Source organism: Oncorhynchus mykiss, chromosome 27 (assembly GCF_057628025.1).
Source record: "Oncorhynchus mykiss isolate SJ-2025 chromosome 27, ASM5762802v1, whole genome shotgun sequence".
NCBI classification, from domain to species: domain Eukaryota; kingdom Metazoa; phylum Chordata; class Actinopteri; order Salmoniformes; family Salmonidae; genus Oncorhynchus; species Oncorhynchus mykiss.
This window is the reverse complement of record NC_143048.1, coordinates 18,447,501-18,464,879: the sequence shown is the minus strand read 5'-3', so window position 1 is coordinate 18,464,879 and position 17,379 is coordinate 18,447,501. Positions and strand designations below refer to the sequence as shown.

General features: G+C 47.8%; 1 protein-coding gene across 1 annotated transcript in view; it reads right to left on the bottom strand.

Annotated features, from left to right (window-relative positions):
• LOC110507111 (unconventional myosin-VIIa) overlaps nt 1–17,379 on the bottom strand; it is a 58,174-nt gene that overhangs the window by 4,603 nt on the left and 36,192 nt on the right. Inside the window, exons 18-45 of the mRNA XM_036965589.2 lie at nt 17,361–17,379; nt 16,520–16,614; nt 16,299–16,383; nt 15,922–16,140; nt 15,628–15,711; nt 14,726–14,959; nt 14,370–14,573; nt 13,856–14,032; nt 11,666–11,755; nt 11,314–11,441; nt 10,753–10,879; nt 10,448–10,567; nt 10,044–10,217; nt 9,664–9,891; nt 8,304–8,471; nt 7,861–7,978; nt 6,756–6,882; nt 6,246–6,415; nt 5,979–6,169; nt 5,677–5,804; nt 5,297–5,454; nt 4,909–5,062; nt 4,582–4,737; nt 4,042–4,147; nt 3,752–3,865; nt 3,356–3,443; nt 2,699–2,805; nt 206–391 (exon numbers count right to left, since the gene is read on the bottom strand). The exon at nt 17,361–17,379 is cut by the window's right edge and continues 74 nt beyond it. Coding sequence (XP_036821484.1) covers nt 206–391; nt 2,699–2,805; nt 3,356–3,443; nt 3,752–3,865; nt 4,042–4,147; nt 4,582–4,737; nt 4,909–5,062; nt 5,297–5,454; nt 5,677–5,804; nt 5,979–6,169; nt 6,246–6,415; nt 6,756–6,882; nt 7,861–7,978; nt 8,304–8,471; nt 9,664–9,891; nt 10,044–10,217; nt 10,448–10,567; nt 10,753–10,879; nt 11,314–11,441; nt 11,666–11,755; nt 13,856–14,032; nt 14,370–14,573; nt 14,726–14,959; nt 15,628–15,711; nt 15,922–16,140; nt 16,299–16,383; nt 16,520–16,614; nt 17,361–17,379 — 3,955 coding nt within the window. The remainder of the gene's footprint in view (nt 1–205; nt 392–2,698; nt 2,806–3,355; nt 3,444–3,751; nt 3,866–4,041; nt 4,148–4,581; nt 4,738–4,908; nt 5,063–5,296; nt 5,455–5,676; nt 5,805–5,978; nt 6,170–6,245; nt 6,416–6,755; nt 6,883–7,860; nt 7,979–8,303; nt 8,472–9,663; nt 9,892–10,043; nt 10,218–10,447; nt 10,568–10,752; nt 10,880–11,313; nt 11,442–11,665; nt 11,756–13,855; nt 14,033–14,369; nt 14,574–14,725; nt 14,960–15,627; nt 15,712–15,921; nt 16,141–16,298; nt 16,384–16,519; nt 16,615–17,360) is intronic.

Sequence of the window (17,379 nt, the reverse complement as noted above, 5' to 3'; positions counted from 1 at the left end):
AGATATGGACGCATGTATGCAAAGTCACAAACACACACACAGCCACACACCAAAAAACAGAGACAAAAAAACAAGAAAACAGCTGATTAGGTCACAGATAAAGATACTCTGAACGCAGTAGTCAATCATGATGAAGACTGCCATTAAGAATAGAGCCAGGGCAGCAAATTAGAGCCCAGGAGAGTTGGGAGAAGTCTCGTCTCACCCGTTTCCAGTCATCTGGGGAGAGCTGGCGAATCAGGTCCTGCGGCACCAGCTCCCGGAGGATCTTGGGTATTGAGGGGAAGTGTGACTTGTCGTCTTCGTACTTCACCCTGTAGATCAACGCTCCCAGCTGGAACACCTCGTCACGACTACACTTATGGTAACCACGGAGATACTTAGGCAGTTCCTAGCAACCAAAGGGCAAAAATGACCAGTTACAATCTCACTCCTACTTACTTTTAGCGGATCCTAAAATCAGAACAGATCATGGCAAAAAGTGTTTTAGCTAATCAGCTCCGTGGTCTTGGAATTCTCTCCAGACCAGCTTGAAACCCCAGAATCTTGTTTCCCTGGAGGAGTTTAAAACGTTTGTTGACTCACATGTTACTGAGGAATGTGATTGTCATTAGGACTTGATGCGGTGGTACGTACAGTGCCTTGCGAAAGTATTCGGCCCCCTTGAACTTTGCGACCCTTTGCCACATTTCAGGCTTCAAACATAAAGATATAAAACTGTATTTTTTGTGAAGAATCAACAACAAGTGGGACACAATCATGAAGTGGAACGACATTTATTGGATATTTCAAACTTTTTTAACAAATCAAAAACTGAAAAATTGGGCGTGCAAAATTATTCAGCCCCCTTAAGTTAATACTTTGTAGCGCCACCTTTTGCTGCGATTACAGCTGTAAGTCGCTTGGGGTATGTCTCTATCAGTTTTGCACATCGAGAGACTGACATTTTTTCCCATTCCTCCTTGCAAAACAGCTCGAGCTCAGTGAGGTTGGATGGAGAGCATTTGTGAACAACAGTTTTCAGTTCTTTCCACAGATTCTCAATTGGATTCAGGTCTGGACTTTGACTTGGCCATTCTAACACCTGGATATGTTTATTTTTGAACCATTCCATTGTAGATTTTGCTTTATGTTTTGGATCATTGTCTTGTTGGAAGACAAATCTCCGTCCCAGTCTCAGGTCTTTTGCAGACTCCATCAGGTTTTCTTCCAGAATGGTCCTGTATTTGGCTCAATCCATCTTCCCATCAATTTTAACCATCTTCCCTGTCCCTGCTGAAGAAAAGCAGGCCCAAACCATGATGCTGCCACCACCATGTTTGACAGTGGGGATGGTGTGTTCAGCTGTGTTGCTTTTACGCCAAACATAACGTTTTGCATTGTTGCCAAAAAGTTCAATTTTGGTTTCATCTGACCAGAGCACCTTCTTCCACATGTTTGGTGTGTCTCCCAGGTGGCTTGTGGCAAACTTTAAACAACACTTTTTATGGATATCTTTAAGAAATGGCTTTCTTCTTGCCACTCTTCCATAAAGGCCAGATTTGTGCAATATACGACTGATTGTTGTCCTATGGACAGAGTCTCCCACCTCAGCTGTAGATCTCTGCAGTTCATCCAGAGTGATCATGGGCCTCTTGGCTGCATCTCTGATCAGTCTTCTCCTTGTATGAGCTGAAAGTTTAGAGGGACGGCCAGGTCTTGGTAGATTTGCAGTGGTCTGATACTCCTTCCATTTCAATATCATCGCTTGCACAGTGCTCCTTGGGATGTTTAAAGCTTGGGAAATCTTTTTGTATCCAAATCCGGCTTTAAACTTCTTCACAACAGTATCTCAGACCTGCCTGGTGTGTTCCTTGTTCTTCATGATGCTCTCTGCGCTTTTAACGGACCTCTGAGACTATCACAGTGCAGGTGCATTTATACGGAGACTTGATTACACACAGGTGGATTGTATTTATCATCATTAGTCATTTAGGTCAACATTGGATCATTCAGAGATCCTCACTGAACTTCTGGAGAGAGTTTGCTGCACTGAAAGTAAAGGGGCTGAATAATTTTGCACACCCAATTTTTCAGTTTTTGATTTGTTAAAAAAGTTTGAAATATCCAATAAATGTCGTTCCACTTCATGATTGTGTCCCACTTGTTGTTGATTCTTCACAAAAAAATACAGTTTACAGTTTCTTTATTAATCTTTATGTCTGAAGCCTGAAATGTGGCAAAAGGTCGCAAAGTTCAAGGGGGCCGAATACTTTCGCAAGCCACTGTATAATATATATATATTTTTTTATCTATGACGATTTTATGTTTCTGTAATTGAAATGTATGCGTCTACATCAACATTTCATACTTTTTTTATGGCGTGTCTATGTCTGTAAGTTTTTACAGTATGTCTGATATTTGTCTCAAACATTGTTCCCCCATGCTGCTGTTTTGGTTGGACCAGGTCTCTCTTGAAACATTGATTTGTACCTCAATGAGACTAACCTGGATAAATAAAAGGTAAAAACTAAATATTCCTGGAGATCACATTCATGGTAAACGCTGTAGGGGTCGGCTCAAGCCATAACAACAAACAACGCACCTTTGATTGAATCCCAGCCTTAGTATGTGAACATTGTCAGGGTTTGAACCTGGGAAGTTTACTTAGGACAAGTGGAACCAGTTCCGTTACACCCCACCCCCCCACCCCTCCTACCTGGTAGTAGTGGAAGATGGAGTCAGCGAAGGAGTCTTTACCAGGAACAGTGTTGGTCCACAGCTTCTTCATGAAGAACACCTGGTAGGTCAGAGACGGTACGATACCTACACACACACGTTAAATCCTTAAAGGGATAGTTCACGTTAAAGGGATAGTTCATGTTAAACAGATAGTACATATTAAAGGGATAGTTCATATTAAACAGATAGTACATATTAAAGGGATAGTTCACGTTAAAGGGATAGTTCATGTTAAACAGATAGTACATATTAAACGGATAGTTAATGTTAAACAGATAGTACATATTAAAGGGATAGTTCATATTAAACAGATAGTACATATTAAAGGGATAGTTCACGTTAAAGGGATAGATTGTATTAAAGGGATAGTTCATATTAAACAGATAGTACATATTAAAGGGATAGTTCACGTTAAAGGGATAGTTCATGTTAAACAGATAGTACATATTAAACGGATAGTTAATGTTAAACAGATAGTACATATTAAAGGGATAGTTCATATTAAACAGATAGTACATATTAAAGGGATAGTTCACGTTAAAGGGATAGTTTGTATTAAAGGGATAGTTCATATTAAACAGAAGGTACATATTAAAGGGATAGTTCACTCTAAATCATAGTTTTTATGACATACCATCTTTAGAGGGCCGGGCCTTCTTGATCCAGTCTGTGAGGTGTCTGACAAAGTCAAAGAAGAAATCTCCCTCTGGTACACTTATCACCTACAACACACACACACACACATACACACACCTCACACACACCACACACACATACCACACACACCACACACACCACACACACAAAGAGGAGTTGGGGCATGTTGGAGAGTATCAACTCTGTGATATATTGTGGGTCAATTGTGAATGACTGATTGATCTACAAATAATAATGAGTAGTTATTTATGATCATCCAGGTGATTTGTAGATCAGACAGTCAGCTGCTGCCTGCTAAATCTGCTGCATTGACGAACAAGGCATTAGTGTGCATGTGTGTGTGTGTGTGTGTGTGTGTGCATGTGTCTATCACCTTGTCGGAGATCTTTACGAACAAGCTGAATCCTTCGGGTGATTTGAGCAGCAGGCGAGCAGAGATCGCCAAACAGAAGTCTTTAGCCTTGGTGCTGGACTCCACCTCAAATGCCTGTCAATTACACACACCAGCCAATCACAGCACAGTAAACACCTGTCAATCACATACACCAGCCAATGACAGCACAGTAAACACCTGTAAATCACAAACAGGAACAAAGCCAGAAAGATAGTCTGTGTGTGTGTGTGTGAGTGCGTGTGAGTGTGTCAGTGTGTGCGTGAGTGTACCTCATCAGTATCGTCAGGGAAATAGACTTTGTGGAAGATCTGGGTGGTCTTATGTTGGATGGCCTCTACCTCCACTAGGTGGGGAGGGTACTTCCTCGAGCCATTCCTGTTGCCACAACAACACCAATAATAATAACAACAGCACCAACAATAATAACAACAGCACCAACAATAATAATCACAGCACCAACAATACTAATAACAACAACACCAACAATACTAATAACAACAACAGCAACAATAATACTAATAACAACAGCAACAATAATACTAATAACAACAGCAACAATAATACTAATAACAACAGCAACAATAATACTAATAACAACAACAGCAACAATAATAATAATAACAACAGCAACAATAATAACAACAACAGCAACAATAATAATAACAACAACAGCAACAATAATAACAACAACATTAAGAAATTAACTAGCAGAAGAGGATTGTATCATTAACAGAGTGTGAGTGTGTGTGTGAATGTGTGTGTATGTGTGCGTGTATGTGCGCGCGTGTTTGTGCCCACGTATGTTTTACCGTAGGGCCTTCTGTAGTCGTGTCATACAGTCCTGAGCCAGAGGGTGGTGTTTCCTGGACTGAAGGAAACGCTGGACATGAGGCAGCAGCATGTTGCTAGGAGGGAACAGCCCTGTACACAGCCACAGCAACTCCCAGCCCTTCTCCTCACTGTACCTACACACACACATGGTTACGACACAATGTAACAGAGGTATCTGAGAGAAGTTTAGGATGTGTGTGTGTATGTGTGTGTGTGTGTGTGTGTGTGTGTGTGTGTGTGTGTGTGTGCGTGCGTGCGTGCGTGCGTGCGTGCGTGCGTGCGTGCGTCCGTGTGTGTGTTCTTACTTGACGTGGTTGTCTGTGAGTTGTTTGAGGATCTGACAGAAAATCTCATCTTTTAGAGGTTCGGCCTTCAGAGCTCCTTCAAAGATCTGGTCCGTCAGCTCGTTAACAGAACGTGTTCGCTTAGACGGGTAGTCCCCCATATACTTCATCATAGGTGGCATAGTCAAGGAGTTTACATATTACACAAGCGACACAGGTGGGATCTGAACCCCCGTCTCCTGGGAAACCAACGTTTTAACCATTAGGCCAGAAGGAAATTCCATATCTGGTCGAGGAGGATTTTCAGTTGCAGGCAGGTTTAACTCATCACAAGATCATGAATCTGAAACAAACACAAGCAGAAGCACACGCACACTACAGACGGTTTGTGTTAGCCAGTAAAGGATATCTATGAAGACCATACAGGCATCCTGTGACAGGTCTTCATGGCTGAGGACCTTCTTCAGTAGGGGCTGTTTGATAGGCTCTCTGGTGCAGCTCCACATTGAGGCCTTCCCTCTGTTCTTAGTGATCATCACCCTGCTCAGAGTGTGTTTGGGAGGAGGTCTGGAGAGAGAGGGAGAGAGAGAGAGGGAGAGAGAGAAGGGGGAGGAGAAAGAAGGGGGAGAGGTGTAGTGACAGGTATTGATTAGGTAACATTTTCTTTAGACAAAAAACCCACACGGTTACAAATACTGCAACTTGTATTGTGTGTGTTTGTGTGTTTGTGTGTATGTGTGTGTGTGTGCCTGCATGCATGCGTATGAGCGTGTGTCTGTGTGTGTCTACCTGAAGTGGTCATAGCTGAACTCTTCCAGTGTGTAAGGTTTAACCCTCTCCTCTCCAGTCTCCGGCAAAACCAGCTGAGATGAACGCACCGTCTCCTGTCTCTGGTCTGGTGTCATGGTAATCAATGCCTAGGGAGAGAGAGAGAGAGAGAGAGAGAGAGAGAGAGAGAGAGAGAGAGAGAGAAAGAAGGGGGGGGGTGATTAAGAATCACGCAGATAGACCATTACAGTGTAGGCTGTGTGTGTGTGTGTGTGTGTGTGTGTGTGTGTGTGTGTGTGTGTGTGTGTGTGTGTGTGTCTCACCACTACGTCAGCCTGAGGTCTGGTAACAGTGGGCAGGACGTAGACGGCATCAGCAGGGAAATCTCCTTTTTGATTGGTCCGTTCATTGACCCCATGGGCCCAGCCAGAGGTCATGACCTGCTGACCTGTCTCTTGGTCCAATAGAATCAGGTCTCCCTTTTGGAACGACAGGAACGTAGACTCCTCCCCACCTAGAGGGGACAAGGTACAGTTTGTGTGGATGTGTGTGGGGGTGTGTGTGTGTGTTTGTGTGTGTACTCTACTCACCAGAGTTGGTGTTGTCCTGCAGAGCCACCACGTACTTGGACCGGTTCCTCAGGCCCTCTAGGAATGTTACCACAAGGTCTCTGATGTCCTCAGAGTTGGTCGACGTGAACGTAAACTCATCGCCCTTTATGGTCGCCAACGTAAAGCTCTGCCCCTGCAGCTTACCACCTCTACCAACACACAGAAGAAGACAACATGCTCAAAGAATTGCTCAGGCACGGAGCTAACTAGCAGTCTCAGAAGAAGGGAGAGAAAGAAGGTCAGCTAAATGTAGGGGGTTGAGGTGTCCACCAACAAAACAGCAACACAGGGTGGCTAGCCTAAGTAAGGAGGGTGGCTATCTAATTATACAAATGAAATGTATTAATATTAATGGTTACTGGCTACATAGTAAGCTTCTTGAAATTAGGAGTTTAGGAGAAAAGAGGATAGAAGAAAATAAAAAGAAACAGAGTAATTGATATGTTTATGGTTGAGAGGGCAACAGTGTTAGGATGGACTCCAAATCACCTGCTGCTGGAGACTGCAGTGATCTCTGGGAAAGAGAGTTCTAGCAGCACCTGCTCCTGTTCGTCCACAAAGTACACCCCTGTCCAGTTCACCGCCACAATGACATCATTCTTAGGCAGACTTGGACCTGTATGGTGGAGTGAGAGGCGGGATCAGAGTATGGACCCGTGTCTAGGGCTGTGTCCCGATTCTCTGTCCTCATACCAAAGTGCACACTTTCAAACTCCCTGTCATGGACTCCCTACAGCGAACGAGTACACCAATCCAATGCTTGTAAATCCATGACGGGTAGGGTGCATGCACACTTTGGAAGGAGTGAGGAAATTAGGACTAAGCCTAGATCACATGTATACCTACAGTAGTTTCCAGGAACAACCTCCGCAAGAGATATGATGAGGTTCAGCACCAAACAGACTGACTGACAGGTATTAATGAAGGTAGTTGGTACAGCAGGTATGTTACAGCAGGTACGTTACAGCAGGTACAGCAGGTACGTTACAGTAGGTACAGCAGGTACTTTACAGCAGGTACGTTACAGCAGGTACAGCAGGTACGTTACAGCAGGTACGTTACAGCAGGTACGTTACAGCAGGTACGTTACAGCAGGTACGTTACAGCAGGTTTGTTACAGCAGGTACGTTACAGCAGGTTTGTTACAGCAGGTACGTTACAGCAGGTTTGTTACAGCAGGTTTGTTACAGCTGGTACGTTACAGCAGGTTTGTTACAGCAGGTTTGTTACAGCAGGTACGTTACAGCAAGTTTGTTACAGCAGGTACGTTACAGCAGGTTTGTTACAGCTGGTTTGTTACAGCAGGTACGTTACAGCAGGTTTGTTACAGCAGGTACATTACAGCAGGTTTGTTACAGCAGGTACGTTACAGAAGGTACGTTACAGCAGGTTTGTTACAGCAGGTTTGTTACAGCAGGTACGTTACAGCAGGTTTGTTACAGCAGGTTTGTTACAGCAGGTACGTTACAGCAGGTTTGTTACAGCAGGTACGTTACAGCAGGTACGTTACCGCAGGTACGTTACAGCAGGTACGTTACATTAGGTACGTTACAGCAGGTACAGTAGGTACGTTACAGCAGGTAGAGTAACATACCTGAGAGCTTGAAGGCCTCATAAAAGCGTGAGAAGAGGAGCGGCCATTTGTAGCGAGCGAAGTCCACCACTTCCTCCTTCACCTTCTGGGGGTCAAACCTCTGCTGGGTGTAGATGCCCTGGTGTGGAGAGGAGAGGGGGGGACAAACAGTTAGGTTGTGTCCCAGATGGCCTCCTATTCCCTATATAGTGCACTACTTTTGACCAGGGTCCATAGTGATCATGTAAAAAAGTAGTGCTCTATGTAGGAAATATGGTGCGATTTGGGACACATCCTTAGTGACTTATAATGGGTGTATTTAAAAAACAAGTTAAAACAATCACATATTATGATCAAAATAATTGAGAGTAAAACCTGGTAGTTTACTAGATCAAACATCAAAACCTGTGACATCTAGAGTCCCTAGAAGGGAGCCTGGCAAATCGTTCCTCAGGGAGGAGCACCTTTTTATGGGCAGCCATGATGACGTGGGCCCATTTCTCCACACTCCGGGAGGAGCTGACCTCTCGGTCGGGGATGTAGGATGGGATCAGGCTCAGCAGACGCTCTGTCAGGATCTCAGAACCATAGTCCACATAATACTGCTGACTGGCTAACTCTGCTAGGTCATCCTAGAGAGAGAGAAAGGGAGGGAGAGAGAGAGAGAAGGGGGATTAGTTAGAGCTAGGATCAGAACCATAGTCAACATAGTACTGCTGACTGGCTAACTCTGCTAGGTCATCCTAGAGAGAGAGAAAGGGAGGGAGAGAGAGAGAGAAGGGGGATTAGTTAGAGCTAGGATCAGAACCATAGTCAACATAGTACTGCTGACTGGCTAACTCTGCTAGGTCATCCTAGAGAGAGAGACAGAGGTTAGTGTCAGGATCTGAGATCCTTAGTTCCCATAGTACTGCTGACTGGCTATCTCTCCCAAGTCATCCTGGAGAGAGAGACAGAGGTTAGGGTCAGGATCTGAGATCCTTAGTTCCCATAGTACTGCTGACTGTCTAGCTCTCCCAAGTCATCCTGGAGAGAGAGACAGAGGTTAGGGTCAGGATCTGAGATCCTTAGTTCCCATAGTACTGCTGACTGGCTAGCTCTCCCAAGTCATCCTGGAGAGAGAGACAGAGGTTAGGGTCAGGATCTGAGATCCTTAGTTCCCATAGTACTGCTGACTGGCTAGCTCTACCAAGTCATCCTGGAGAGAGAGACAGAGGTTAGGGTCAGGATCTGAGATCCTTAGTTCACATAGTATTGCTGACTGGCTAGCTCTACCAAGTCATCCTGGAGAGAGAGACAGAGGTTAGGGTCAGGATCTGAGATCCTTAGTTCCCATAGTACTGCTGACTGGCTAGCTCTACCAAGTCATCCTGGAGAGAGAGACAGAGGTTAGGGTCAGGATCTGAGATCCTTAGTTCACATAGTATTGCTGACTGGCTAGCTCTCCCAAGTCATCCTGGAGAGAGAGACAGAGGTTAGGGTCAGGATCTGAGATCCTTAGTTCCCATAGTACTGCTGACTGGCTAGCTCTCCCAAGTCATCCTGGAGAGCGAGACAGAGGTTAGGGTCAGGATCTGAGATCCTTAGTTCCCATAGTACTGCTGACTGGCTAGCTCTCCCAAGTCATTGTATAGACGAAAAGAGAGAGAGAGATGTTTTCCTTGTTTATTTCCTTTTTGTTTATGGTCTATTCCACTTGCTTTGGCAATGTAAACATTTGTTTCTCAGGCCAATAAAGCCCTTTGAATTAAATAGAATTGAATTGAATTGAGAGAGAGAGAGCTAGAGAGAGAGAGAGATGGTCAACGTGATTGTAAAACTCACCCTGTCACAGCGGTACTCTCCAAACTTTACCCCCCGTACAGTCTGTTGGTAGATGAGGTTGGTGGCCACAGCGTCGTCTGCAGGGTTGTGCCAGGGGGTGAATATCTCCTTCCTGTAGAACAGTCTCCAGGGGGCGTTTCTCTCCTGGGCACCCTGCTCCTTGGCATACTGCTCACACTGGGACACTGCATCCATCACATGGTCCTTTCCACTGCCTAGGGAGGACACCTGGTGGTACACACACACTGCTCACACTGGAATACTGCACATGCATGATGTGTATGTGTGTGCATGCCTGCCTGTGTACCTGTGTGTGTTTGTGTGCGTGCATCCTTGTGTGTGTGTGTGTGTGTGTGTGTGTATGTGTGGCTGTGTATTACCTTGTCAAACAGGGCGATATAGAGAGAGAATCCAAAGCGGTCTCTGAGGCTGATCTTGTCTGCCAGGGCGTTACACAGCTCCATGGCCGTAGTAGCTGAGTCTGTCAACAACGTCTTAGTGGTCCCATCCATAAAGGTTACTGGCAACATGATGGGCTTCTTAGACTTAGTGGCCTGGGAGAGAAGAAAGAGAATGGAGAGGGAGAGAGAGAAGGGGAGGGTGGAGGAGGGGAGAGAGGGGGGAGAGAGGGGGAGAGGGAGGACAGATGGAGGGGCGAGAAGAAGAGAGGTGGAGAGAGGAGAGGAGAATGAGAGGTAAGGGATATTTCTTTGTGTGTGTGTATGTGTTTGTATGTTTGTTTGTTTGTTTGTGCGCGAGTGTGTGCGTGTGTGCGTGTGTGCACCTGTAGCTCCAGCCAGGACGGGGGTTGTGTTCTGGTGCCGTTAACAAACGTGCGTCTGAGTCTCTCCTCGCAGTAGGGGGCGTAGCCAGGAGGACCCCCATGGATGTAGTTACGCAGGTACTGGAGGAGACAGGATGTAATGCAGTTATAGAGGAAGGGATGTAATTATAGAGAAAGTATAGAGTTTAACAATGGCTACATCCCAAATGGCTCTGTGGACCCTGGTCAAAAGTACTATATAAAGGGAATAGGGTGTCATTTGGGACGCAAGCAGAGTCTATAGTAGTATGTGTATTCTGACTGACCTTGACAAACTTCTCAGAGGGAGCGAAGCAGCCGACACACAGAGAGATGAGGATCCAGCCGCGGGCGTGACTGCTCTTAGAAGGATTCTGGTTCAACTGCTTACAGATCTGGCAGTAGATCTCATCCCTACAGAGTACACACACTGGACAGGTCAGAGTGTGTGTGTGTGTGTGTGTGTGTGTGTGTGTGTGTGTGTGTGTGTGTGTAAGCATGTGTGTGGGTGTGTGTGTGTGTGTATAAGCATGTGTGTGGGTGTGTGTGTGTGTATAAGCATGTGTGTGGGTGTGTGTGTGTGTGTGTGTGGGTGTGTGTGTGTGTATAAGCATGTGTGTGGGTGTGTGTGTGTGTGTGTGTGGGTGTGTGTGTGTGTGTGTGTGTGGGTGTGTGTGTGTGTGTGTGGGTGTGTATAAGCATGTGTGTGGGTGTGTGTGTGTGTGTGTGTGTATAAGCATGTGTGTGGGTGTGTGTGTGTGTGTGGGTGTGTGTGTGTAAGCATGTGTGTGGGTGTGTGTGTGTGTGTAAGCATGTGTGTGGGTGTGCTCGTATGTGTGTGGGTCTACCTCAGGGCAGGTCGTAGTATTCCATTGCCGATGATGAAGTGGAGTTTCTCCAGGTTAGAGGTGGGCCGGTCCTCTAACATGCTGTTGCCATGGAGACTAATCTCTCCGTCGTTCAGGCGCTTGGTCACCTAACAGAAAACTCATCATCAACACTGGACATTCTATCTGATCTACATACTGTCTGTGTCCCAAATTGCACCCTATCCCTATATAGTGCACTACTATTTATCATGGAGCATAGGGCTCTGGTCAAAAGTCATTTACTAAATAGGGCCATTTTACCACTTCTAGGATGCTTTCAACTCCAACACCTCCTCCACAGTGATACTCCTCTCCTCCTCCTCTCTCTTACCTCCTCAGTAATCTTGGACTTCTTCTTCAGGGTGAGGGACACTAGTTTGTGTCGGACACTGTTCTTCTTGTTGCTGTCTGAATGGGGGGTCTATAGAGGAGGGGTCACAGCAGGACACAGTTTATGAATCAGATAGGAAACGTCTTCTAGGAAGCACTACTGTGTTGTACTACTCAGAGCAACACGGGGTATCAGACCATGACGGTTTAACTAAGGTAGAATCTAACCGAATGAGATTATAGCTAAGTGTTATTATCGATTACTCCCACCTCTTCCCTCCTCCCTCATTTTACATTTTAGTCATTTAGCAGAAGCTCTTAATCAGTTCTTATTCATTCATCTTAAGACAGCTAGGTGAGACAATGACATATCACAGTCGTAGTAAGTACATTTGTACACAGTACACAGTCAAATATTTACTCTGACCTCGCCCTAACCCTGGAGGGCCTGTAGTTCTCTCTCTCCTCTCAACTCTCCCTCCCCCTACAGGGCCTGTAGTTCCCTCCCTCCCCCTCTCACCTCTCCCTCCCCCTGCAGGGCCTGTAATTCTCTCTCTCCTCTCTCCTCTCAACTCTCCCTCCCCCTGCAGGGCCTGTAATTCTCTCTCTCCCCTCTCCACTCAACTCTCCCTCCCCCTACAGGGCCTGTAGGTCCCTCCCTCCCCCTCTCACCTCTCCCTCCCCCTACAGGGCCTGTAGTTCTCTCTTTCCTCTCAACTCTCCCTCCCCCTACAGGGCCTGTAGTTCCCTCCCTCCCCCTCTCACCTCTCCCTCCCCCTGCAGGGCCTGTAGTTCTCTCTCTCCCCTCTCCTCTCAACTCTCCCTCCCCCTACAGGGCCTGTAGTTCCCTCCCTCCCCCTCTCACCTCTCCCTCCCCCTGCAGGGCCTGTAGTTCTCTCTCTCCCCTCTCCTCTCAACTCTCCCTCCCCCTACAGGGCCTGTAGTTCCCTCCCTCCCCCTCTCACCTCTCCCTCCCCCTGCAGGGCCTGTAGTTCTCTCTCTCCTCTCAACTCTCCCTCCCCCTACAGGGCCTGTAGTTCCCTCCCTCCCCCTCTCACCTCTCCCTCCCCCTGCAGGGCCTGTAGTTCTCTCTCTCCTCTCAACTCTCCCTCCCCCTACAGGGCCTGTAGTTCTCTCTCTCCCCTCTCCTCTCAACTCTCCCTCCCCCTACAGGGCCTGTAGTTCCCTCCCTCCCCCTCTCACCTCTCCCTCCCCCTACAGGGCCTGTAGTTCCCTCCCTCCCCCTCTCACCTCTCCCTCCCCCTACAGGGCCTGTAGTTCTCTCTCTCCTCTCAACTCTCCCTCCCCCTGCAGGGCCTGTAGTTCCCTCCCTCCCCCTCTCACCTCTCCCTCCCCCTACAGGGCCTGTAGTTCTCTCTCTCCCCTCTCCTCTCAACTCTCCCTCCCCCTGCAGGGCCTGTAGTTCTCTCTCTCCTCTCAACTCTCCCTCCCCCTGCAGGGCCTGTAATTCTCTCTCTCCCCTCTCCTCTCAACTCTCCCTCCCCCTACAGGGCCTGTAGTTCCCTCCCTCCCCCTCTCACCTCTCCCTCCCCCTGCAGGGCCTGTAGTTCTCTCTCTCCCCTCTCCTCTCAACTCTCCCTCCCCCTACAGGGCCTGTAGTTCTCTCTCTCCCCTCCCTCCTCTCACCTCTCCCTCCCCCTGCAGGGCCTGTAGTTCTCTCTCTCCCCTCTCCTCTCAACTCTCCCTCCCCCTACAGGGCCTGTAGTTCCCTCCCTCCCCCTCTCACCTCTCCCTCCCTCCCCCTCTCACCTCTCCCTCCCCCTGCAGGGCCTGTAGTTCTCTCTCTCCCCTCTCCTCTCAACTCTCCCTCCCCCTACAGGGCCTGTAGTTCTCTCTCTCCCCTCTCCTCTCAACTCTCCCTCCCCCTGCAGGGCCTGTAGTTCCCTCCCTCCCCCTCTTACCTCTCCCCCCCCCCTGCAGGGCCTGTAGTTCTCTCTCTCCCCTCTCCTCTCAACTCTCCCTCCCCCTACAGGGCCTGTAGTTCTCTCTCTCCCCTCCCTCCTCTCACCTCTCCCTCCCCCTGCAGGGCCTGTAGTTCTCTCTCTCCCCTCCCTACTCTCACCTCTCCCTCCCCCTGCAGGGCCTGTAGTTCTCGCTCTCCCCTCCCTACTCTCACCTCTCCCTCCCCCTGCAGGGCCTGTAGTTCTCTCTCTCCCCTCCCTACTCTCACCTCTCCCTCCCCCTGCAGGGCCTGTAGTTCTCTCTTGTAGGTTTTCTTGCCCAGCGTCTCGTAGATCTTGGTCATCACAGGGATCTTCTCCGAGCCGTCAGTGATGGCCGTGTGGTACTTGGGCTCTGGGAGATCTCCCATGAACCTCAGCACCGTGATCCATACCGCTAACGCTGCCTGGGGGAAGAGCAACCAACAGTGTTAGGGTTGCAACCATTCCGGTACCTTAACCAAATTTCCCTGGTTTTCTATCAATCGTGGTTGGAAGATTCCGGATTTCCTACTTATTCCCTCCTGATTCCAGGAATCTTCCAATATGGATTTCTGGACAACTGGAGAAAGTAGGGAAAAGTTACTGTAATTTTTGCAACCCTAAACAGTGTTCATGCTGTGATTAGAAAGTACAGTTGGGTAGAAGGAGGCTGCCTGAAACAACAGTCTGACAAACACCCATGGTCTACTGGGGTTAGAGGTCAGGGGTTAGGTGTCAGAGTTGAGAGGTCATGTGACCAACCAGCTGGTCGCCCTCGTCTTCATGGAACAGCAGCGGTTGTTTAAGTGGCCGTCGGATGTAGGTGTGTGTTGTGGTGCCCTGGAAATAGGTGGCAGCGAACTTGGCAAATTTATACTCCGACAGGTCATCCTCCTCATCCTCAGGGAGAGGAAGAACATCATCTAAATCCTCCTCCTCAAGCTCCTTCTGGGCACGTTCCAAGTCCTACACACACACACACACACACACACACACACACACACACACACACACGCACACAAAGACACTTAGCGAACGATTGGAACGTAGCCCAGAGCAGATTAAGGTGTTAACTGTAACATTGTGTCTGTGTGTCCACTAGGTGGCGACCTTCTCACCTCAAACCCAGCTGGTGGCGCACCCTCCTGGCCAGGGAAGGAGTTTGTTGTCCCCAGGAAGCCAAACATCTTATCCACCATGTCAGAGTCGTTCACCGGCTCATGTCTGGCTTTCTCCATCTGCTCCACCATCTCCTTCTTCCTCCGCACCTCCTCCCTTTCTCTCTTCTCTCTCTCCGCATCCTCCTTCACTAGCTGGGCCAGTCGCTCCTGGTGGTTACGCTCTGCTTCAACCTGCAGAAGACATGGTGTTAATAGGTGTGTGTGTGCAGAGGCGTCATGTCCATAGGGGCCACAGGGGCAAGTGGCCACTCAGATTTGTTCTAAAAACAATTGTTGTTTCTCTGTAATAGTACTAGCCACATAGACATTTTATGAAGATGGCTTTAGCTAGCCCAGACAGGTTCCCAATCTGACAACCTCATAACTAGCTGCCATGAAACCATTTCAGGCTACCAAGTTAGAGTAGCTAGCTTGTCTAACTGGCTTAGCTGGCATGCCTGCAGGCAAGGTTGGTAGACTTCAGAAAAGCAAGCAATAACTAAATATATTGAATTAGACTCACATTCCTTTCAATATTTTACTCAGATTTTAGCACAGATGCAGAGAGCATAGTTTCTTTAAATTCAGAACCACCAGTCAGGAGGATACAGACAGCTCAAGAGGTATGCTTAGATATGCAGAAAAATTGACATATCTTTTACATAGAATTAAGAATAATGATTATAACTCTGGATTGCAGGGCCTAGCCCCCCTCCGGACCACCCCCAGCCATCCTCACCTATTTTGTGCCCCCTCATATTTTTGGTGTGTGTGTGTGTGTGTGTGTGTGTGTGTGTGTGTGTGTGTGTGTGTGTGTGTGTGTGTGTGTGTGTGTGTGTGTGTGTGTGTGTGTTCCAGACCTTGGCCTTCTTAGCGCTCATCTGGTTCCTCAGTTTCTCCTCCTCAGCCAGACGCAGCTTCTCTGCCTCCAACCTCCTCCGATACTGAGAGAGAGAGAGAGAGGGGGGAGGAAACAGAGAGAGAGAGAGAGGGAGGAAACAGAGAGAGAGAGAGGGAGGAAACAGAGAGAGAGAGAGAGGTAGAGAGAGAATGAGAAAGAGAGCGTGAAAGAGAGAGGAAGGGTTAGGATGTGAGAGTGAAAGGGACTGAGGCTTTCTTTCAGTCTGCACTGCGTGTGTCTGTCTCTTTCTCACCTCTCCCTTCAGTCTCTTGTAGAGGCGTCGTGCGATCATGCCCCGTGTGTGAGCCTGGATGGTAATGACGGCCCATAGGCGGTGTCTGAAGGCCCTTCGGACCAGACAGCCTCTACACCTGGCCTGCAGACCCATCACTCTCTGTCTGGCCACGTGGTACGTTACGTACAGCCGCCTGGAGCGGTACAACGCCTGGAGTCTGGCAAACCCTGCCCGCATCTAGGAGGTGGAGGGGAGGGGAGGAGAGGAGGAGAAGAGGGGGAGGAGGTGGAGAGGCCATGGAGGAGAAATTAAAGTAAGAGATTGTCATTTGATTAATGATACAAGGAACAGTTCAGCTCATGTCAATAAGAAGTGATCAAGTTTTTAAAACTCACAGCTCCATAGTTCTTGCGACAGTGATATCCTCGCCACGTCTTCTGGATCATCATGGCTGACTTTCTCATCTTCAGGAAGTTGGACCTGTTGAGACCAAGTGATGCGATTGTTAACTCAAAGCTGGTTGCAATGACTACAGTCTCAGCTGGTTTCTTTGCCAACAGTATAAACGGGTTGCTGTGCCAACAGTCTAACCGGGTTGCTATGACTACGGCCTCACCTGTCCTTGAAGCCTCGTACAACCTTCTGGATGAGGATGACCTTGTCCGTGATGGCCTTGTCTCTCTCTATCTCCAACAGCATGTCATGGTGGTCCTAAACAAACACACACACGTGCAGACACACAGCCACACACAAACTAGAAGTGATCATCAGTAGATTCTAAACAGACATTCTAAAGACCCTCTGATTTATGTTCGTGACATCCCTCTCTTCCTTAATCTGTTCATTTCCTCTCCTCCTCTGAGCTGTTTGTTTCCTGTTGGGGAAGTGTGGGCGCTGCCCTTGCTGCCCTGGCTTCACTTCACAGATTTTACTTCCTGTTTTACTTCCTGTCTGACCAGCTGGTCGCTCTGATAACTACCTCAGCTATGACGACCATCACCATGATAATCAGCCCACCACTGACCCCACCCCTAGTGCTGTCCTCGTGAACAGAGGCACAATTGCGGTTGAGTTCCACTGCACAGTGAATTTCTTCCCTCTTACTAAGACAAGGTATTGTAGACAACTTGCATATTTCAGATAAAACCTCTATCAAAAATGCAGAACTTCTGCCAAATGTCACCCTTTTCCCTATATAGTGCACTACTTTTCTCCATTTAAGTGTTTTCATACATTTTTTTGTAATTTAGCAGACGCCCTTATCTAGAGCGACATACAATTAGGGTGAAGTTCCGAGCACATCGGCAGATTTTTCACCTAGTCGGCTCGGGGAGTCGAACCAGCGACCTTTCAGTTACTGGTCCAATGCTCTGAACCGCTAGGCTACCTGCTACCCACACAGAGACCAGGCACCCTAATATGATGCTATTTGGTCCAGGTCCAGGTGTTATAGTTACCTTGAGGAAGATCTTGGTC